General features: G+C 36.0%; 5 protein-coding genes, 1 long non-coding RNA gene and 1 pseudogene across 9 annotated transcripts; 3 read left to right on the top strand and 4 right to left on the bottom strand.

The window, feature by feature from the left end:
• Positions 1-5495: 5495 nt before the first annotated feature.
• Positions 5496-8391, top strand: LOC104702962 (NAC domain-containing protein 100). 2 transcript variants are annotated; one of them, XM_010418897.3, is made up of 4 exons: positions 5496-5595; positions 5723-5953; positions 7337-7608; positions 7684-8391. In XM_010418897.3, exons 2-4 carry the CDS (start codon positions 5767-5769, stop codon positions 8176-8178), a joined length of 954 nt encoding a protein of 317 aa, XP_010417199.2. In that variant the 5' UTR covers positions 5496-5595; positions 5723-5766; the 3' UTR covers positions 8179-8391. The 2 variants fall into 2 exon arrangements, with proteins under 2 accessions (XP_010417199.2, XP_010417200.2); XM_010418898.3 differs by having other exon boundaries at positions 5542-5595; positions 5726-5953.
• LOC104705011 (uncharacterized) lies at positions 8368-11964 on the bottom strand. Its single transcript, XM_087459676.1, has 14 exons — positions 11583-11964; positions 11339-11466; positions 11163-11234; positions 10972-11085; positions 10538-10606; positions 10330-10440; positions 10191-10253; positions 10050-10112; positions 9810-9965; positions 9561-9716; positions 9367-9447; positions 9218-9279; positions 8953-9080; positions 8368-8734 (listed from the first exon to the last, which is right to left on the bottom strand). The coding sequence occupies exons 1-13, from the start codon at positions 11752-11754 to the stop codon at positions 9002-9004; spliced, it is 1326 nt and encodes a 441-aa protein (XP_087315802.1). The 5' UTR covers positions 11755-11964; the 3' UTR covers positions 8368-8734; positions 8953-9001.
• Positions 11965-12389: 425 nt separating this feature from the next.
• On the top strand, positions 12390-14419 carry LOC104702960 (uncharacterized). The gene is made up of 2 exons (XM_087459673.1): positions 12390-12930; positions 13032-14419. The coding sequence occupies exon 2, from the start codon at positions 13676-13678 to the stop codon at positions 14213-14215; it is 540 nt and encodes a 179-aa protein (XP_087315799.1). The 5' UTR covers positions 12390-12930; positions 13032-13675; the 3' UTR covers positions 14216-14419.
• On the bottom strand, positions 12472-12846 carry LOC147941842 (protein PHLOEM PROTEIN 2-LIKE A5 pseudogene; annotated as a pseudogene).
• On the bottom strand, positions 14140-14561 carry LOC147941841 (uncharacterized). The gene is made up of 2 exons (XR_015562499.1): positions 14399-14561; positions 14140-14299 (listed from the first exon to the last, which is right to left on the bottom strand). It is a non-coding gene; the product is annotated as an uncharacterized LOC147941841 (long non-coding RNA).
• Positions 14562-15137: 576 nt separating this feature from the next.
• Positions 15138-16767, bottom strand: LOC104702957 (uncharacterized). 2 transcript variants are annotated; one of them, XM_087459675.1, is made up of 4 exons: positions 16368-16767; positions 16135-16275; positions 15911-16044; positions 15138-15501 (listed from the first exon to the last, which is right to left on the bottom strand). In XM_087459675.1, the coding sequence occupies exons 1-3, from the start codon at positions 16548-16550 to the stop codon at positions 15958-15960; spliced, it is 411 nt and encodes a 136-aa protein (XP_087315801.1). In that variant the 5' UTR covers positions 16551-16767; the 3' UTR covers positions 15138-15501; positions 15911-15957. The 2 variants fall into 2 exon arrangements, with proteins under 2 accessions (XP_087315801.1, XP_087315800.1); XM_087459674.1 differs by lacking the exon at positions 15138-15501 and having other exon boundaries at positions 15769-16044.
• Positions 16768-17557: 790 nt separating this feature from the next.
• LOC104702961 (disease resistance protein LAZ5-like) lies at positions 17558-19809 on the top strand. Of its 2 annotated transcripts, none has more exons than XR_015562498.1 (4): positions 17558-18217; positions 18309-18385; positions 18775-19043; positions 19445-19809. XR_015562498.1 is itself a non-coding variant. In XM_087459672.1 (4 exons), the coding sequence occupies exons 1-4, from the start codon at positions 17687-17689 to the stop codon at positions 19637-19639; spliced, it is 1029 nt and encodes a 342-aa protein (XP_087315798.1). In that variant the 5' UTR covers positions 17558-17686; the 3' UTR covers positions 19640-19809. The 2 variants fall into 2 exon arrangements, 1 of the variants encoding a protein (XP_087315798.1); XM_087459672.1 differs by having other exon boundaries at positions 17558-18173; positions 18308-18385.
• The last annotated feature ends 418 nt before the right edge of the window (positions 19810-20227 follow it).

The raw sequence follows: 20227 nt of genomic DNA, 5'->3' as shown, positions 1-20227 counted from the left end.
TTGAATAGACGGTCAAGATTAACTGTGGAGTAATAATAAAGACTGACACTGTTACAATTGTTGTGTGATCATAAAAAAGGCGTGTGATGTTGTGAGTGGTGTGTTGGAATTAGGCGACATATCATTATATTTTTTTTAACCCACCATGACGTTTTACTTCTAAAGATTAAGACCACCTGCTGTTTTTGATTATTTATCAATGTAAAAAAAAAATGGTTGCTGAAGCCGTTTTACAATTGGTCCTCTCAAGAGTAGATGATGCGTTGGTTCTTGGAAATTGTTATGTTATTAATGATTTTTTTTTATATATATAAAAAAGGAAGATCTCGTGGGTGGTTTGGAAAAAACTTCTCTCAACAAAGAAAGATGGTGGATTAGGATTTTATGACTTTCATCTATTCAATCAAGCACTTCTGGCTAATCATATTTGGAAAATCATCAAGAGACCGGAGAGCTTGCTATACCGTTTTCTCAAGGCTAGATACTTTCGGGACACAGACATTTTTAATGCTTCAAAGGGTCATAAGCCTTCTTATGGATGAAATTCCCTCCGTTTTGGGTGTGAGTTACTAGCCACAAAAATCCAATATACCATCGGTAATGGTCAAAAAACAAGGATGGGTGTCGACCCCTGGTTACCAACCTCGCCCCCACGCCCTCCGACTGTCCTCAATGAGCCTAGTTCTGAGCTACTAGTGCAACTACTGATAGATCAACACACCAAACAATGGGACGAGATTAAGCTAGCCGCATATATTGATCCGAGTGATCATTATCTTATACGGAAGATATATCTCCCTCAGACTGATGAGTCAGACAATTATCTCTGGAATCTCACAACGGATGGTCAGTACAGAGTGAAATCTGGTTATTGGCAAGCCCTAACTATGACAAGAACTGAAGATACACCTCGAACTCCACTAGCTACTACGCCAGATATTGCTGCTAACATCTGGAAATTGGATATTAGTCCAAAACTTAAGCATTTTCTTTGGAGAATGGCTTCAAGAGCTTTAGGCATTGCTGATAACCTAAGACGCAGAAACATTCATGTCAACCCGTACTGTTCCATCTGCTGTACCGAACTGGAAACGAGTGAACACCTATTCTTCTCATGCACTAATTCTATTGCGATCTGGAGAACACTAGGAATCTCTACCACAATGCTACCAGATCCGGCTATTGCAGTAGATAACAAACTCAGGTACCTCTTCAACATCCATCAGGACCATAGCCTCCCTCAAATTAGTAGATATGCTTCGTTCTGGTTGTTGTGGTACTTATGGAAGAGTCGTAACAATCTGGTTTTCAACCACAAAATGATGGACCAAAACGTCATCAGCACGCAAATACTTTCTGATGTAGAGGAATGGATTACCAATACGTCTCCACAATCAGACGAAGGACATGAGGTTCACAGAGCCAGATCACAAGGTACAAAATGGACTCCACCAGACCAAGGATGGGTTAAATGTAACTATGATGCCTCCCACCATGACGGAGATCGCAATTCAGGTCTTGGATGGATCCTCCGTACTATAACTGGTGCTTTTCTTAAAGCAGGAATGGGAAAATTCCAAGGACGAGCTACCATTGAAGAATCTGAATGTACAACACTCATTTGGGCAATTCAATCATCATGGGGGTTAAGATATCGTGTTGTAGACTTCGAAGGTGACAACTCCACCATTACCAGATTACTCAATAATAAGATGACAAATCCTTGCTTACAACACTATCTGAATACTATTATGGTGTGGTGCTCAAGATTTACCGCTATACAATTCACTTTCACATTTCGAGAGCAGAATTCATGTGCAGATATCTTAAGCAAAATGGCAGTTGACAGTAATCAATTATATGCTCTGTTTAATGTATGTCCAATGTTTTTGTACCTTGTTGTAAATTCAGACCTTACTTTTGGATCTTAATAAAGTCATTGGAAGAAAAAAAAATATATATATATATATAAATATTTCAAATAATTGTAAATGTATTTAATCATAATTGTGTAATAATCAAAACTATATTTATCCGTAATCGTAACAAAGTGTGTGATTGAAAGCTGATAAATCAGAAAATGAAGTTTCGACAATGATCTGAACAAACTTAGCATCGATATATTGGTATAAGAAACAAGTAATTTCAATTCTTAAAGTCAGATCCAAGCATAGTAGTTAGGGTCCATAGCTTTGATCTACCGATTCCCCCCCCCCCCCCCCCCCCCCGCCCCCCCTCTTTTAAAAACTTGTTTTCAAACCGCTAATATTTGAAACTGAAACAATATATATATAAGCTTCACTAATGTAACAACAATGTATGTCATTCTATATTCGTCGATGTCGTAGATGTCATAAAGTAAAACACAAAATTTATAAGTCGATACTACTATTGGGATTGGACTACAAGGTACGTGTCCATCTCGAAAGATTGTTGCTTGCAAATTTGTGCAAACAATTATTAAATTTAGATAAAAGACAAATCAGCAATACATATATGTATAGAGATTTTTATTGATAATTATACGGTAAAAAAAATACCAGAATTATATATGAAGTGTGTTACAAGTAGCATACCAAGCATGAATTCCGCATCAATCAAATCCTTTTTTTCCATGAATGTGTCACTTTCTGGTTTAAGTAGATATGTTTATATCAACTTGTAAATCACTAATAAAATATTACTTTTTTCTCGTCATTTTTTATGGAATTACCAAAACAGTTTTTAAATTACATTAGATATGTCTCGGGTAATACATATAACCCACAGGTGGAGCTAGGTTTGTGGTGAGTGGCTCAGTTGTAACACATCGATGAACGTTCACACACCTCGGTGGATACTACCAAAACATACATGTATCCGTATCAATCAAATTACGTTACGTTTTGTAGCAATTTGTGTAGTAGGTGTCCGCCATGCAAAATGAACACAATTAATAAGTACATCATATAGCACAAAGTGCCACTATAGTTTCTATTATCGTGCATATATAGTATTGATTTTTGAAAATTACATATAGTCAAGCAAATTGACTTATTTAAGATTGTTTTCTAACGGAAATTTTTAATAATTCTTCGTAGTAAAAAGTGGTTACCCAATAACATATTAGATTAGGAGTTAATATATAACACACGCAAAGATGATTTGATGAAATGAATGTGTCGTAATTTCTTGTACGAGTGAGTATATCTTAACATTTTGAAGATTTTGAACTGTAAACAGATTATAACAATCTTTTAACATATTTTTGCTAATAAAAAAAATCGTTATACGTAATGGTGATAGCTTCGGAGGAAACATTAAGACTAAAATGTACAAAGAACGGTAGGTTCCTAATGATCGGGACACTCGTCCTTGATTGAAGACGCATTTCGTTTTCTTACATGAAGTGTTTGATAAGTTAAACCTATTGTATTTTCTGGAAGACTATGAATATATATGAGGGAAAATACTATAATATATATAGTATTATATCTTCTCAAAGTATAATTGTCGTGGCTATTTTCAAAATCGGCATGTTTCATCTGATAGAATTCTAATATATTATTTTAGTTAACGAAAATTTGAGCAACATAGTTTATTAACTCAGTGGTGTCGTCCAAAAAATAGATAATTTTATCGATAAATACACTTGATTGCGGTTAAATGTCTACTAATTAAGCGAATTTGTGCAATTTTCTTGTACTTTTGATGACGTAGTCCAAGCTAATTGTTTCTAAATATGAGAATATTAATGTACGTAAATATGTTGTTGTTTGTGATCAAGTTCTTCATATCCTATACTACTAGCTAGTAAGTCAAACCGGAATTTCTAAATGAAATGTTGGGTTTCTACTTATTAATTACTACTATATAAGCCTCTTTGTCGGGTATCATTAATATTTTAGGACAAGTCGTAAAAAGTTTTGGAGCAAACCAATAGTGTGTCCGCAATATTTGGACCGTAAAGGAAATGTGATTATCTGTTAAGTAATTTATACCAAATGATCTCGAAGTGAGAGTACCTAAAGTGCTAGGTTGAGTTACCAATTGGTAAATTTTGTTGTTACTAAATCTCTTTAACAACATTTTTCTTCTTTGTGAATAGTAATGGAGCAAATGAATCCGCGGGTTGTTGAATGATTATATGAAATCCTTAAAGATACAATTGAAGGAGACAACAATTATACAAACAGTCATCCATATTATATCTTTGGTAAAAGTCCCAATTTTTTTTCTTTTCCAAATTGAAGTATAAGATACATTATAGAACTAATTAATATTGGTCATTTTGTGGTCTTGATAGGAAGAGATTTTTTTGTTCAAACTAATCATAGTCATCATCAACAATATTTAAGAGAAATCATCATCATTTATCTTTCAAACCTTTAATGATTTAGCAATAATTAAGGTTGTTGATTCCTAGTGATAAACTATTTCTAGGCTCATTTGCAGATTTGGATAATAGTAGGGAGACAAAACGATCCTTTTTTTTCTCACTCGATTCGACTCACAATAATAAAAGAAAAAGAACATAACCGAATCTCATGTAAATAAACACCAAGTCTAGTAAACAATGAACATGAATGGATAGAAAAATGTGTTCAAAAGACAAAGTCGTCAGCTTTATATTTTATTAATATGTATATGATTACATAGAAAAAATAATTTTTGGAATAATATTAATTGTTCAGGTGAGAAAAACTATATTACCTCTATTGGTCCACCTCTATACTATTCCCTTTTCTTCCCTTAAAGTGTTATTTAGTACCATTTTATTTGTAAAACTAAATCACAAATGAATGCAAAATATATACCATTTTGACTCTTTAAGCATCGACCATTGGTTCATTTACAGGCCAATCATATAAAAGAATTCTATACATTTTGATATGATCCGAGCCTAGGAACAAAATGAACTGAATCGTGGGAGATACGACACCAACACGTAATTATTTCAGGGGATATATATATGTATAAGGTAAGATGAATTAGTAAGGGTCCTAAAAGGAGAATTTCTTGACCAACTACACAAAATAAACAAAGGATAAAATTTGGACGTGGGAGGTTAAGCTGCATGTACCTTGTACTTGAAGACCCTTATTAGGTGAGAGCTTCATGCACACTCTCTCTAGTCTCTTCCACATTTTCCTCTTTTTTCTACATTATAATTTCTACTCGATAAGATAGTATAATGTTAATTCAATTATTTATAGATAATCACATAAACACTAAAATGTAAATACTTACAAAGCAGTATCTTATTATAAAGCAGTCTTCATTTTAAAGTTCCATGTCTTTCAATCTTGGATGGTAACTGTAATTGGGTTTCCTAAATATGCAAGAACTTAAATATTGTATATATTATAATTAATAAATTTATAAAGGCAAAACCGTGTTATAGTAATTGTTTTTTTAATAACATGCACGACAAAGTAAGAAGAAAAGAAGAAAAAACCCTACCCTTATTTTGTCTTCTTTGTCTTTTTCTCTTCTTCCTTCATAATTTCCTCCTTAGAATAGTCGCAAGTCATCCCTGTCTAGTGATATATAAATACCACCAAAACCCTAATCTCATAAAAGTTTTGGTTGTCTGGTTTTTCTTCTTCCATACAAGTAAGCCCAATATATCTCACCCTATACTTGTCATATCTCGTGTTGTTTTTTTCTTTTCGAATTCCTCTTTTAGTACCTTTATCTTATGGATTGTGAATCTTAGAGATGTTACTATATGTGTTTCAAGGAGATATTGAAAGGTTCTTGGACCTGGACTAAAGATCATATAAAATGGAACAAGGAGATCACCAACAGCAGAAGAAAGAAGAAGAAGCTTTGCCGCCAGGTTTCAGATTTCATCCAACGGATGAGGAGCTAATATCTTTTTACTTGGTTAATAAGATCGCCGATCAAAACTTCACCGGCAAAGCAATCGCCGATGTTGATCTCAACAAGTCCGAACCGTGGGAGCTTCCTGGTACGTTATTTACTCTTAAGACTTTCTTCCTACACACGCGCGCGCGCGCACACACACATAAAAGATCACATGTATATCTCTTCGATATGTAGATAAATATTTTTTTTTGATGGGTAGATAGATACATGTGCATATTGATATACATCGTTGATTTTATTCAAGATTGGTATGACCTTATTTATTTGGGTTAGAAAATATCCGAAGCAATTTTTTGAACATATTAAAAACCAAAATTATGTGTTCTTCTACTTTAAGCATATATATGGTATACATACATGAGGAAATTGATAGAAATGAGTCATTGAATGCTAAGAACATGCCACATGTATATATATATATGTGTGTGTATGTATATACTAGATCTACACATGTACACATAAATAATGATCTTCTATTTTGGGAAGCATCTAAAAGTTCATAACATATATTTACACCCACTATATATATAATTCGCCTTATGAAAATGCATGCAATAATGTCATGAGGATATTCTAGATACTAGTCGTAAGTCAGTTAGTGTAAAAGAGAGTACATTGGTTGTAATTCCTTTGTATTAGCTATCCCAATCACAATCTATAAAACTATTTTCTTGTACTATAAACTAATGAATTTTGCCCCCAAAAAAAAGCTAAGGGATAAGCATGTGGTTGTGGTGTGAAGGCTAGATAGATGTAAAAATCTTTTTTCCCTTTTTCCTTTCGGTCACAATATAAATGTAAAATATATGGAATACATTAATTTATCAAAAGAATCTTTGGAGTAGATGAAGTTTCCTTAAAAAATGCTCGGTATAGAAAGAGAGAAAGAAAAAAGTAAGCATGTATCTTGAAAATAGAAAGTCACACGATGAAGTTTCCTAACAAACATTAGTTACATGAACGGAAGTCATGCATTCACTACCGTACGTACGTTAATTTCTCATCAACTTATTTTGTCTTTACTTCCATCCATAATCAAGATATTGATAAACTAACATTATCTTTGTTTCTTATCTAGTTATCTTAGTTCCAAACTGTGCGGATTATTCAGCTTAATAACACATTTTTTAAAAATATAACTTTATAACATAACAAATCACTCATCTAAAAAACCTAATTTATTAACATTCATCATTACTCAGCTCAAAATGTATCCACTATTTTACAGTTAACTTCATTACTCTAGGATTCATCTAACATACCAATACCATTTTTTCAAAGAGTCGCTTTACTAATCGTCACAACATAATATATTATTACCGTCGATTATAGAAGCAGAAAGCTTAATTATTAGTAATATATATGTTAACATTTTGGAAATATATAAAAAAAAAATATATATATATATATATAGTTAATTCGCCAAGCTATTCACAAAGTTTCTGTTTGAGTAAATTGTTGATAGAGAAGGCCAAAATGGGAGGAAAAGAATGGTACTTTTTCAGTCTACGGGACCGGAAGTATCCGACGGGGGTGAGGACAAATAGGGCGACGAATACAGGATATTGGAAAACCACCGGAAAAGACAAAGAGATATATAATAGCACAACATCGGAGTTAGTCGGAATGAAGAAGACTTTGGTCTTCTACAGAGGAAGAGCTCCTCGTGGGGAGAAGACTAGTTGGGTCATGCATGAATATCGACTTCACTCTAAGTCTTCCTACAGAAACTCCAAGGTATAATATTTTCCCTCTTTGTTTTTTGTTACATAATTCTTATTTCGTCATCAATGATGGTACACGTAAATGCAGCAAGACGAGTGGGTAGTGTGTAGAGTATTCAAGAAAACAGAAGCAACCAAGAAATACATAAGCAGCAGTAGCAGCAGCACGAGTCATAACCACAACCACGCAAGAGCCTCATTACTATCAACCAATAACAACAACCCAAATTACTCATCAGACCTCCTTCAACTCCCACCGCATCTACACCCACACCCAAGCCTCAATATTAACCAGTCCATCATGGCTAATGCGGTTCACCTAGCCGAGCTCTCTAGAGTCTTCCGTGCCTCCACAAGCACTACCATGGACTCTGCTCATCATCATCAGCTAATGAACTACAACGTCCACATGCCTGTCTCAGGGCTCAATCTCAACCTTGGCGGTGCACTGGTCCAGCCGCCTCCTGTTGTGTCACTCGAGGATGTCGCCTCGGTTAGTGCTTCGTTCAACGGCGAAAACGGGTTTGGAAATGTGGAGATGAGCCAGTGCATGGACTTGGATGGATACTGGCCATCTTATTAAGTGGTAATTGTCACCTTATGTTATGGTTCTTAATTTGTTTGCACGCGGAAGAAAGTTCCCTTTACTTGTCAGTAAAACCTTTTTGTTTGTTTTTATTGTCGCATTTGTTTACCTATTCTAGGAAGATATCAAGATTCAAAGGTTAGTCAAGCCAATTATGGTGTGACTCTTATGATTTTCAGTTACACATATATAAAAGCTGTAATATTAATATTTCCCAATATTTCAAAAAGGATAAAAGAAAAAAAAAACCATGGGTTTTAAAAAAGAGTAATGGAGGAACTCCCAAATTTATCCACAATAAATCACAAAATACTCAAACCAAGCCCTTGCTAGATTTCCTCTAGATGTCTAATCTTCTCTGTATAAAAAGACTGAAAACTTTATATCCAAAAGGTATCTCAAAAACGGAGAGAGAGAGAGTGAAGAAACACTTGTGCACAGCGAGCTTAAACCATAAGATACCTCTAACATAAGCTCTCTCTTTCATACTAACGAAGAAAACATATAGACTGTTGCTGAAGCACAAAGAGAACGCATCAAAATCCGTCTTTACCTGCAAGAGTATAGCGAAAGGTCAAGTCACTTGACACAAATCACTCCAAAGATTTAACCTCAGTCACTAGTGAGTAATAGCTTTTACACTATATGAGCATTTAACATAAGTCTATGGAAAGTAAGTTCTGGCTTGGCCTATCGACCTATTCAACGACTGCACATTCTTTGTTCCAGATCCATTCTGCGACGTGTATTTAAGCAGAATGTAAGATGTACCTCTAATATTTATAGCACGCGGAAGTGACAACAGCATAATCATGTGACTTCACTTGTCAGAATGACCCCTTTTGGCCTTACGGCGAGTATGGTGATGAGGCTGTCTGATAGGCTTCTTTGTCTTTGTGCTGCAATAAACATATAACAAACTCACTGAAGGTCATTAAGTGAAATCGAGAATGGAGTATCTGTACTAACTAGAGAGCAATATACTGAAAGTTAATATTAACATCTTATAGATAATGATTGTTTATAAGAAACTTGCCAGAAGAGCGAACAGAGAAATTTGTACACTATGAAGATGGGTAACGCCAACAAAGCAGAGGCCTGCAGTGAACAGTTCAACATTTAAGCTGAGAGGCAAAAGAACAAAAAAGCATGATGTCTTAAAGAGTACAAGACCAGAAAACATACCGTAAACCAAATGAACTCTTTCGTGGCAAAAGGTTCCATCAGCTCATGGCTCTTCAATTTTCTTTCGACATTGGCTTGAAGCTTCACAGATAGACACACTTATCAGCTTAAAAGACAACATATTCCTCCAGAAATGGTACTACTATTCATAACTCGAATGTATATATAATATACACAGTGGTTCCCATTCTGACCTGATGGTGATACGTTGAGGCAGATTTTAGGGACTCTTTGTAGATGTGAACCGCCTTCTTTGTGTAAGGTTTCATGGTAGCTCTCACCTTATCAACATGTGGTTTTGTGGCCGTGGCTACTTGATCAACGTATGGCTTGCTAAATTTTTTAGCCTCCTGGAGAGCAAAAACAGAACGCATTAAGTGGATATTGTCATCAACGATAAGCTGAAAGACTAATATCAAAAAGAAAAAGAAAAAATACTTCACCTGGTAATATGGATCTACATGTTCTTGAAACTTAACAATATGTGGAGTAACTGCACTCTTGGAAGCATGGTAAGCCTCTTTCGCTTTGGTAGATAGTGTTTGCACGTGTGGCTCAACATGTGTTTTAACAGTCTCTTTCATGGCCGGAATATATTTCTGGAAACAGAATTGCATAAGCATAAGCATAACCATAAGAGCCTCATGAGGAGTAATGATAGACATTGGTTGTAAGCTGCTTACAGTTTTAACATTAGCCATGTGCGGTTTAGCCCATTTTTCAGCTTGATTTTTGGCTTGTGTCACCTAATAGATAATTAAACTTCATTAGACATACGTTTCCTTAAATAGACATGTATCATCATACGAATGGATAAACAGTACCTTATGAGTTACTTTCTCCATAATTGGTTTTCCGTGGGCGTCCCAATGTGTCCCAGCAACAGTCTGAGTTCAGGAAGTGCCGACTTTAGTTGAGAAAATCTATTGCGTCAGAAAGTCGTAAGAGACAAACTTTATTTACCTGAAATTTAGCCCAGTGTACAACAAGCCAAGGGGGAAGCCACGCGCCATGAACCTCCATCAGTTCCTTAGCCTTTGTGGTTGCTTCATACTTTGTCCGCACCATTTCTTCCTATAATTTCATTTTGATAAGATTAAAAAGTGATGGAAAAAAAACCCAAAAGTCGAGGAGAACCAAACCAAAAACCATGAGCACCATATCATCATACCTCGGAGAGTTTAAGAGCACGCTCAAGTTTTCGTATTTTGTTCTTCTGCTCTTCATTTGTCTTGTGAAACTGCAGGACTCTCTTGTTAAATTTGGCAAAAAAAAACAAAAAGCACACATCCATACTTGACTTGCATACAATTCCAAAATCTACATTAAAACCAAACATCGACTGTGAAAAGGAGTTGTCCTGTAGAACAGATAATATAACTAGGACACAAAAACTCCAAAGGGAAGACCAAAAAAAAAAAGTCACTCAGAGCTATATTTAATTGGCTAAAACCTTAAGAAAACCCAGCAAAAGATGAAACAAGGTAGATAAATAAGAAAAATCAATTACTTTGCACGACCAGAGTTAAGCTATATAAATGATTAACAGAGATACTAATAACGTGACTCACGAGAAAAAGGAAGCAAAGGATGTAAAGAACATACTTTCTCAAGTCTCGAGTTCAATTCATTTAGCTTTTTCTCGGCTGCACTACTCCGTGCTTCTGTGGATTCTTTCTCCTTGTTTTTTTGCTCTAGAAAGTTCTTGAGTACCTCAACCTGAAACGTTGAGAATAAGAATTAAGCAGCATAAATGCATATACAAGATGAGTTCTCAAAAAATAAAGATCTCTCACCTGCTTCTCTAACTCAGCAGCTCGTGCTTGTGCTTTGCTCAACAATTCCACAGAATCTGATGAACCTTTTTTCTGAAAACAAGTGAAGGAAGATTACAAAACTGAAGCTGAAAGCAAGATTACAAATCTATACAACGAAGTGTAAGACACCATAACAATAAGATATGCATGCATACCTTTAGTGAAGAAACCTCAGTCTCCAAAGAAGCAACTTTGGCTTGTCTCTCTTGAAGAAGCTTCTCCTTCTCTGCTACTAACTCTTCTCTCCCTTTAAGTTCTCTTGTTTTCTCATCAATTTGAGATTCTTCACAAAACCCCAAAACAAACAAAATTAAAAATAAAAAAAAAAACATCAAAATTAGAGAATTCGCACAAAAGTTAAAAAAATCGAAGTAACTGTAAGATTCCGAGTGTAAAAACCTAGGGCACGGATTTTAGCATTAAGTTGATCCAATTCGATTTCACCGCCGTCGGATCGGTGTTTCGGTTCTTCACCGCCGTCGATTCCAGCGTCGGCGAAGACAAGACAAGTGGTGAAATTGAAAACCAAGGCGAGAAATAGTAACAAAGCCACGAGTTTCGCGGCCGCCATGTTCTGAATAAACTAACGAAGAAGATTGATTTCGCCGGAGAATTTGCCAACAGAAAACAGGATTTTTTTTTTTTTTTTTGGGTTCTCTCTTCTTCGAATTTGTTTGTTTGATCAAATTGGACTTTAAAACAAAAAAAGGACGACAAGTTTTTTTTTTTTGTGTGTGTGTGTGAGTGTGATGAGAGTGTGGTTTGGTGACTAACACGTGGCAATATATTCTCAGGATACGGAAAGAAAACTTACTACTGAGAAGGTAAAGTATAAAAGTCACTGTGACTCATTTTTTTTTTTTAATGTCTCAAATTGTATTAATGTTTCTCTTACTATCTTTGAAAAAAAAAAAACTAAATTGGTTTGGTTTGGAATCTATATACATCTTATACAGTATCCATAATTATGTGAATACTTGTTCCCATAAGTGTTTTTTTTTTGTGATTATTACATAATGTTTAAAGTTAGATTTATTTCTATACAAATACAATCTTGGAATAATCAGTATTAAAATTGTTTTCGGTTATAAATTAACTTAAAAACATTCTGTAATAAACTAATAGAGTAATGTTTTTGGGTTGCACTTGCACATGTGCGCACAAAGCTCAATGGCTAAGGGTAGGTGGATAGGTTACCTACCAGTTCTTCATAATTTACTCGATTAAGCTATCGTACCTACCAGTACGCAGAGTCAGATAGGTTTTTTCTTTTGTTGCATGTTGGTGTTTAGTTTGCTACTGGTTTTAGAATCGAGTAAATATCATCATGCATATTCGATTGTGCTTTGAGCTTTCCTTTCTCCATGTTCTTCATAATTTCCACCAGTTCGTCCAAGCACCACTCTGACTCTGCGTACTGAATCGAGAAGAACACAAGTGCGATTTGCGACTCCTTGATCCTGTCGAAAAGGATCTCAAGACGTGCCCCCCTGGGCTCTTCCTCGTCGATATAGTACTTTATATTATTCTCCCTCAAGGCCTTCTTCAGAAAGCCTATGAAGCCAAGGCGAAGATCAGCCCCCCGGAAACTGATGAACACTTGAGGCAGCCATTCAGAGAGTAGTTTGTCCGTGGAAGCAGCGGGGGTGGTGATGGTCGCCATCGGAGATTTTTATCGGTCAACGTTAACTATCGGTCAGCTTATACCAAATGCTTACTACCCACCAATAATCACCAACTAATCATGGTAAGATCTATTCAACTATGGTGAGGCTAGACTTGCTTATCATTTTCATCTTTATATAATCTCAACTAGCTAAGATAATTAAATGTCCATGCCCTGTACAGTTGACAATTTGTATGGATCGGAGTTCAATTCTTAGACTTAGTCATAGGTACGGTCGTACAATGCCTTAATTGCGGAGGAAAAGAAATAACAGTTGGGCCGTGAGGAGATTATTAGTGGGCTTTATTTGTCGTCTAATCAAGCCCAACCGCTAGACTCTTATTAAAAAAACAATCGAGTCAACACGAACTGACCTGACGACCTTCTATCACACAAGGGGGATTTAAACGATTGCTGCATGAGAATTCTACCGAGTAAATGAAATCAGAGTCTCAATATTAGATAGCTGCGTTTCTCAGGGATTTAAGAGAGATGCTTGAACCAGCTTTTGTGGATCATTTCTTCTGTGCTGGTGAGGTATAGCTATTTGATTTTCTTTGTTAACAAGTTCAAGTTGGTTACAATTAGATCATTAAATAACCCCAAAGCATATGATTAGCCCAATACTTTAAACAGAAAAACAATTAACCTCTAATTCTGCAATTAATTAAATCAGAGTTAGAGGGTCACCACCTCTATATATCCCCAACTCTCAAAATCCATCACGTCCTCATCACTACACATAGAAAGAGACAAACGCTAAACCATCACATAAACAAAACATAGTACCAAACCCATTTCTTGTCTTGTGTCTTCTATCTCCGCCATGGAAGCCAAGAAGTCCAACAAGATCAGAGAGATCGTTAAGCTTCAACAGATTCTCAAGAAATGGCGAAAACAAGCGATTGCATCAAAGGCAGCCAAGAGCAACACCACCGAAGAGAACAATAACAATGGCGGAGGTAGCAAGAGCATCAAGTTTCTGAAGAGGACACTGTCATTTACAGATGTAACAGCTGTGCCGAAAGGGTATCTAGCTGTATCGGTCGGGTTAGAGAAGAAGAGGTACACAATACCAACAGAGTACCTTAGCCACCAAGCTTTCTATGTTCTTTTACGTGAGGCAGAAGAAGAGTTTGGGTTTCAACAAGCCGGTCTGTTGAGGATTCCGTGTGAAGTTTCTGTTTTCGAGAGCATATTGAAGATAATGGAGGAGAAGAACGAAGGGTACCTGGTGAAGACAACAGCAGCTAAACAGGAGTGCAAGTTCAATGCAGCAGCAGATGATAAGACGAGTTACCGGCATCCATCGGATTGTCCGAGGACTCCTTCACACCAACCTCACAACATCCCAATGTGCAGATAGTTTTGTTCATTCCTTGCTTCTGCATCTTTTTTTTCCCTCCTCTTGTATTGACTTGAGCCATTCTGCTTATTCCCATTTTTTTCTCTAGGAATATGGATTTGTGTGCTTCAAAACTTCCGAATAAGAGGATATATTTCTGAATAATGGAATGTACAAACAGATCACTGAAACTACTATAAGTACCTCTCTGCTCTGTTTCTGACTTTTGTTGTGGCTATCTCAGACTGATGAAAACTTTAAGTAACTCTTATTTCTTTCTCTGCTCTGGTGGAATTTCTCAGAAAAACCCACCAGCCCATTGATCTAACTATCTATTCCTGATTACAAACGCAGTAGCATCGTGGTACTAAAAACAAATCAGATACTGTATAAGCGAATCAGGGAAAAATAATATTTGAACTTTTACACAAATTTTTATAAATCCTTTGTAATCCAGTCGTCTGCAATACAAGTCAGTAGAAACATATCACATCGGCAAGATGATTCATGGCAACCGAAGATTCTGTTAGTTTGGAAACTAACGGAAGTTGATCTTTATCTCAGTATAATAGTATATAGAACCTAATGAAACTAGAGGAGAACAAGTAACACTGATTAAACCTATGTTTTGTCTTTTAACTCTAAGCAGAAATCAAACTCACAAGAATCCAAAACGCTGTGCCTATTAAGAGAGAGAGAGAATGGTTCATGTTTCTATTTGTGCAGTTTGCGTTCTTCCCGGAACAGCCATGTGAATGGAAGTTAGAATTATGTTAAAGTAATCAGAAGATTTAAAATAATAGGATAATGTAATCATAACAATAATTACGGAATTGTACTTTTAATCATCAAGTGGAATGTGGTTATAAAACTATTCAAAGGAAAAAGTACGGTATCCTAAGCTTCTCTTGTATAATAAGCTAATAGCAGAGTCACAGGAATATTCTCATGTAAACTAAGTAGCTCCATTATTGTGATCACATGCATATAACGTCCGTCTCTGGAAAGAGTACGGCAAATCAAAACTCAAAAGGACTGAGTTAACAATCCCTTAAACCAAAACATGATTCAAGAAAAGGGAGAGAAAGATGTTCATGAAATCACATGTTGGTTCTCTGCCATATGATTAATGAGGGTCAAAGTCAAAACATAAAACATAGAGATCCGATAAAACGGAAAACGCCACATGACACCTCTGTTCCTTGAGATTTAATACCATCTGTTAATCTAAACAAATCCCCTAATACATGTGCATTGTCATAATCATCTCCTGAACCTGATATCGAGGATATAATGAATTACAGGTTCTGTAAAGACAGCAAAGATCCATCATCAGCAAATTACCAAGAACAAAACAATATGCCTTGGAATCATAAAAACAGTTGGAGTGTGTACTAGTAGTAGTAGCTTTCTGCTTTAAAGATGAGTGTTGAGGTTATAACGACAACCAAATCCTATTACAAAGGCATTAATCAATGAAAGAATAAACCTATCCACATGAGACACATTGCAGTTCAAAAATCAATAAGTAAAAAAGGTGTGGAAGTCAGCTTTCACACATGAACATAGAGAGATCAGTAAAGAAGCCAATGAGATTCACTAGTCTGCTTAATGGTTACACTGTGCTAATACATATGGCTATATTTGATATTTGGCAGAGTAAAGACAACATATATATATATATATATATATAACAATTGGCAAAAAGAAAGGAACCTGAAAACTCAAATGGGTATACATTGAAGATACCACAAGGGAAGCTTTTAGAACATAAGTTCATCCCCGTCTTCTGAATTAGGAAATGTGACACACTTGAACACTTTACACTTTCCACACAACACAAATCCAACCTGTATTCAAAGTTCACCATTTCATAGCTTCACCTCATACATTTTTCAATCAACAAAAAAAAAAAAAAAAAAACTGGCTAAATTACTTACAGCTTTACAGGTTGGGCATCGTCGATAGATTCGATTGTTCTCAGATTTCACATTTGTTTTCTGACCTTTACAGAAATCGCAGAGCAACCATCCTTTCCCGTTACAATCCTCACACAGAATCACAGCTCCATCGAAATCACCCTTCAGCGAAAACAAAAAAAAATCCTCAAATTTCGAAAATTACAGACGAATTCGAATTCAAATTCATAGACATTTTTGTTTGTTTTTGGTACCTGCTGCGACTGCTCGACGAGCTGGGGATCTTGTTGTTGCTGAAGTGGAACGCATCGGAATGGCTTAAAGAGACAACGGTTACTTCGACGCGACGTGGATGAAGCCGCCGACGGTGATGGTGATGATGGCATGAGCCGTAAATAAGATGAATTCGGAGGATGTAACATTATCCAAGTCGCCATTTTTTTTTTTTTCTTTTCTTTTCTTTCCCAATCCAACCAACTTCCGCGGCGGTTGATTCTCTCACTCAACAGCAGTCAACACAAAGTCCGGTACAGTAATTAGTGGGCTGATAATGGGTCATATGAAGGCCCATTAATTTGGATCAAAAATAAACCCATAACAGAAGCTTTTTGAGCTGTAGTATGAGTTTTACTGAATTCGAAGAGCTATAGAGTGTGTCGTCAATTAAACACGAACAAGAGAGCTCTCATACGTTGTTGTAGTAATTATTACAAGTAACGGAACCTTCTCAGTTACCAATGGCTTAAATTCAATGTGCGGCTACCATTGCTTAGGCCTTGCTCGATCAGGGAGTCTCAATTGAGGTTGGAGCGAACCAACCAAGTGACCCACCACGGAAGCTTGTGTCGTCTCATGTCTTTATTGGCTTTACGAGTTGGTTGGATTGTATATCAACAAAAAATGAAGATGACGATGAAGAGAAATGTCTTTATACTGAAACCGTTATTGAGTTTGAAGTGACATATCGTATGAAGAGATCAAAGGTTGCGCGACTCAAAGTAAGGGAGAATTTATGTTCAGATTTGAAGACTTTAATTTGTAAGTGTGAGTCTTTGTTACTCTAAACATACAAGATTACAAGGTGAAGCAAAACACAAAAAACCTTTTTGACCTAACAATTTTTGGGAAAGTTTAAGTAAGTTTGGTTCGGTTCTCCTAAAGAAAGAAATGTTGTTGTCGAAGTTGCACTGAATATTCAGTTAGCTTTATTGCGGAAAATTTCAATATTTGCTTCTAAGTCAGTTAATTTCGGTATAAAAGACAAAGTTTGGTTAAGTTCTGAAGTTTAAATTAGACTTAAAAATAGAAAATGATCAGGAAAATTAAATATTGATGAAAGATTATTGTCTAAGTCTAAGAATTGAACTCCGATCCATACAAATTGTCAACTGTACAGGGCATGGACATTTAATTATCTTAGCTAGTTGAGATTATATAAAGATGAAAATGATAAGCAAGTCTAGCCTCACCATAGTTGAATAGATCTTACCATGATTAGTTGGTGATTATTGGTGGGTAGTAAGCATTTGGTATAAGCTGACCGATAGTTAACGTTGACCGATAAAAATCTCCGATGGCGACCATCACCACCCCCGCTGCTTCCACGGACAAACTACTCTCTGAATGGCTGCCTCAAGTGTTCATCAGTTTCCGGGGGGCTGATCTTCGCCTTGGCTTCATAGGCTTTCTGAAGAAGGCCTTGAGGGAGAATAATATAAAGTACTATATCGACGAGGAAGAGCCCAGGGGGGCACGTCTTGAGATCCTTTTCGACAGGATCAAGGAGTCGCAAATCGCACTTGTGTTCTTCTCGATTCAGTACGCAGAGTCAGAGTGGTGCTTGGACGAACTGGTGGAAATTATGAAGAACATGGAGAAAGGAAAGCTCAGAGTTATACCCGTTTTCTTCAAAGTGAAGCCAGAGGACGTGAAAGGGCAAAAGAAAGAGTTCGGTGTTGCGTTATACGGAGAAGGTCGACGTCGGAGACCAAGAATGCCTCACTGGGAAGACGCTTTAGAGTCTGTTCCAACAAGGATGGGGTTGGTATTCGCTGGACCAACAAGGATGGGAAGACGCTTTAGAGTCTGTTCCAACAAGGATGGGGTCAAGAAATCTCTCACTCACAGCTCATTTTTTGTTTCACCATCTCATTAGTATTTCCTAATTCAATAGTTCTTTCTTATTCGTATTTTAGTTCGGAAGCCAATTTCCTCGCGGAGCTCATCCAGAGAGTAAAGGAAGTGGAAGCCATAATTTTATCCGAAAGGAGAGGTCTCTTCCTGTGTACCTAACAGAAAAACTTACATGTACAAAATTGTCTTACCGCTTAGGAGCTACGACCTGAGCAATTGGTTTTTTCTTTTGTTGCATGTTGGTGTTTAGTTTGCTACTGGTTTTAGAATCGAGTAAATATCATCATGCATATTCGATTGTTCTCAAGTTTATCTTCATGATTTCTCCGTTTTTGATCATTCTTTTAACATGTTGCTGCTATGAAACTTGGAATTATAAGACCTTTTGAGTTAAAATTAATCAAAAACACTCTTTGATACATTATAAGCTAAAAAAAATTGTTTATCTTTTCCTTGTATGTGCTTTACTTGTTTCCTTCTCTAGCAAAAGGAGGATAACTTTTTAATAATCTTTCCCTTTTTAATCAGTGACTGCTTCCAGTTTTTGGAATGCTGCTCTGGGAAGTATTGCACAGAGTACTAAGGTCCTTGCAAAAGGAAGATATAAGAAGCTATTCCGAGACACCTTTGAGACAGTTCCCGAAGAACAACTGCTAAATTATTTTGCGTGTCACTTATCAACATCAGTTGGCCCAGTTATGGGAGTTCTAAATATATCTAGTGCCAAACTTGCTTACTGTAGTGACAAACCTATCTCGTATGAAAATGATGGTCAAACCCAATGGAGCTATTACAAGGTAAATCTCATACATCTTGCAAATATAACCATTTTGTAATTTGTAGACACCATATCATATTACCTAACTATTAGAAATATGTTGCATGGTTATCTAGCCGATGCTTAAGACAATGTCTCGTTATGATTTATTAGTAGCATCAACTAAGAGTAAATTAATAATTTAGTGATTTATTTAGATTGAAAACAATCTTGACTTGTTAGTTGTTACCCATCATAAATCCATGGACTTTTTGTGAGAGTAAATAATATGATAGGCTTTCATATTTGCTCTCCTCAAAACCATCCAATACAGCATAATTTGAAGTGTTTACACATTGCATGATTGCAATAAGCTTGCTACATTTATCACTAATGAACACTTTGTCTCTTCTTCTTCTTCTTCTTTGTCAACATAAACAGGTAGTTATCCTATTACATGAACTTAAAGAAGTGAATCCAGCAACAAGCACGATCACTCCTGTAGAGAAGTACATACAAGTAATCTCGGTAGACAATCAGGAGTTCTGGTTCATGGAGTTTTTAAACTACGAAGGCGCCCTCACATCTCTGCAAGATTTTTTGCAAGCCGGTGCTTTACGATCGCCGGTAGTGTGATACACACTTGATGACTGATAACCATAAAAGCTTGTTGATCTGCTACACCATTTCTTGCTTAGTCATTTCAGAAGACTCATATATTAACATTATTTTAACTTTACAAATTTAATGTTTACCCTTTGATATTATTTATTTGAGAACACCTTAATTGCAATTCATTTTTGGCCTCTGTCTAGCTTACCATCTTCTTGCAATATGTGTTTTAATCAGTATCAACAAATGTGAATTAAAAAATCCTTGTTGGATGCAGAGAATCACATGCGTTGTTGATCCTTATATTTTTTTTTACTGTTCTTCTTGTAGTAAAACTTTGCAAGACAAAGCTGATTGTTGATGTCATTCATTGTCCAAGCTGATTAGTCTTTGCAAGACTAAACTTTTGAAAGTTTTGGGTTGCAACGTGAAACTCTTTTTTTTTTTTTTAAATGTCAACCCAAACGTTCTCTTTTCCATGAACTTAGTACGCTAAATCCATTGATTCTTCGAATCTTTGAAACTCAATGCACCTGATTCAATGGTGAATTCTCAAATATGACTTCTCTTGGATAGTGTTATAATTATATTCATTTGACGTATGTTCAAAGA

This window comes from Camelina sativa, chromosome 7 (assembly GCF_030686135.1).
Source record: "Camelina sativa cultivar CO46 ecotype springtype chromosome 7, ASM3068613v1".
Lineage (NCBI taxonomy): Eukaryota > Viridiplantae > Streptophyta > Magnoliopsida > Brassicales > Brassicaceae > Camelina > Camelina sativa.
The sequence above is the reverse complement of the archived record's forward strand: the minus strand, read 5'-3'. Positions and strand labels throughout refer to the sequence as shown.

What these genes read in the sequence shown, in the direction of transcription:
- LOC104702957 (XM_087459675.1), bottom strand. Translation starts at nt 16,550, where the DNA reads ATGGCGACTTGGATAATGTTACATCCTCCGAATTCATCTTATTTACGG. An exon ending in TCGTCGAGCAGTCGCAGCAG is followed by an intron (nt 16,276 to 16,367) that starts GTACCAAAAACA and finishes TTTTCGCTGAAG; the next exon opens with GGTGATTTCGATGGAGCTGT. An exon ending in GATGCCCAACCTGTAAAGCT is followed by an intron (nt 16,045 to 16,134) that starts GTAAGTAATTTA and finishes CTTTGAATACAG; the next exon opens with GTTGGATTTGTGTTGTGTGG.
- LOC104705011 (XM_087459676.1), bottom strand. Translation starts at nt 11,754, where the DNA reads ATGGCGGCCGCGAAACTCGTGGCTTTGTTACTATTTCTCGCCTTGGTT. An exon ending in CTGCTGAGTTAGAGAAGCAG is followed by an intron (nt 11,086 to 11,162) that starts GTGAGAGATCTT and finishes TCAACGTTTCAG; the next exon opens with GTTGAGGTACTCAAGAACTT. An exon ending in AAGAGTTCATTTGGTTTACG is followed by an intron (nt 9,280 to 9,366) that starts GTATGTTTTCTG and finishes TGTTCACTGCAG; the next exon opens with GCCTCTGCTTTGTTGGCGTT.
- LOC104702962 (XM_010418897.3), top strand. Translation starts at nt 5,767, where the DNA reads ATGGAACAAGGAGATCACCAACAGCAGAAGAAAGAAGAAGAAGCTTTG. An exon ending in CGAACCGTGGGAGCTTCCTG is followed by an intron (nt 5,954 to 7,336) that starts GTACGTTATTTA and finishes AATTGTTGATAG; the next exon opens with AGAAGGCCAAAATGGGAGGA. An exon ending in CTTCCTACAGAAACTCCAAG is followed by an intron (nt 7,609 to 7,683) that starts GTATAATATTTT and finishes ACGTAAATGCAG; the next exon opens with CAAGACGAGTGGGTAGTGTG.
- LOC104702961 (XM_087459672.1), top strand. Translation starts at nt 17,687, where the DNA reads ATGGCGACCATCACCACCCCCGCTGCTTCCACGGACAAACTACTCTCT. An exon ending in GTTGGTATTCGCTGGACCAA is followed by an intron (nt 18,174 to 18,307) that starts CAAGGATGGGAA and finishes ATTCGTATTTTA; the next exon opens with GTTCGGAAGCCAATTTCCTC. An exon ending in CCCAATGGAGCTATTACAAG is followed by an intron (nt 19,044 to 19,444) that starts GTAAATCTCATA and finishes CAACATAAACAG; the next exon opens with GTAGTTATCCTATTACATGA.
- LOC104702960 (XM_087459673.1), top strand. Translation starts at nt 13,676, where the DNA reads ATGGAAGCCAAGAAGTCCAACAAGATCAGAGAGATCGTTAAGCTTCAA.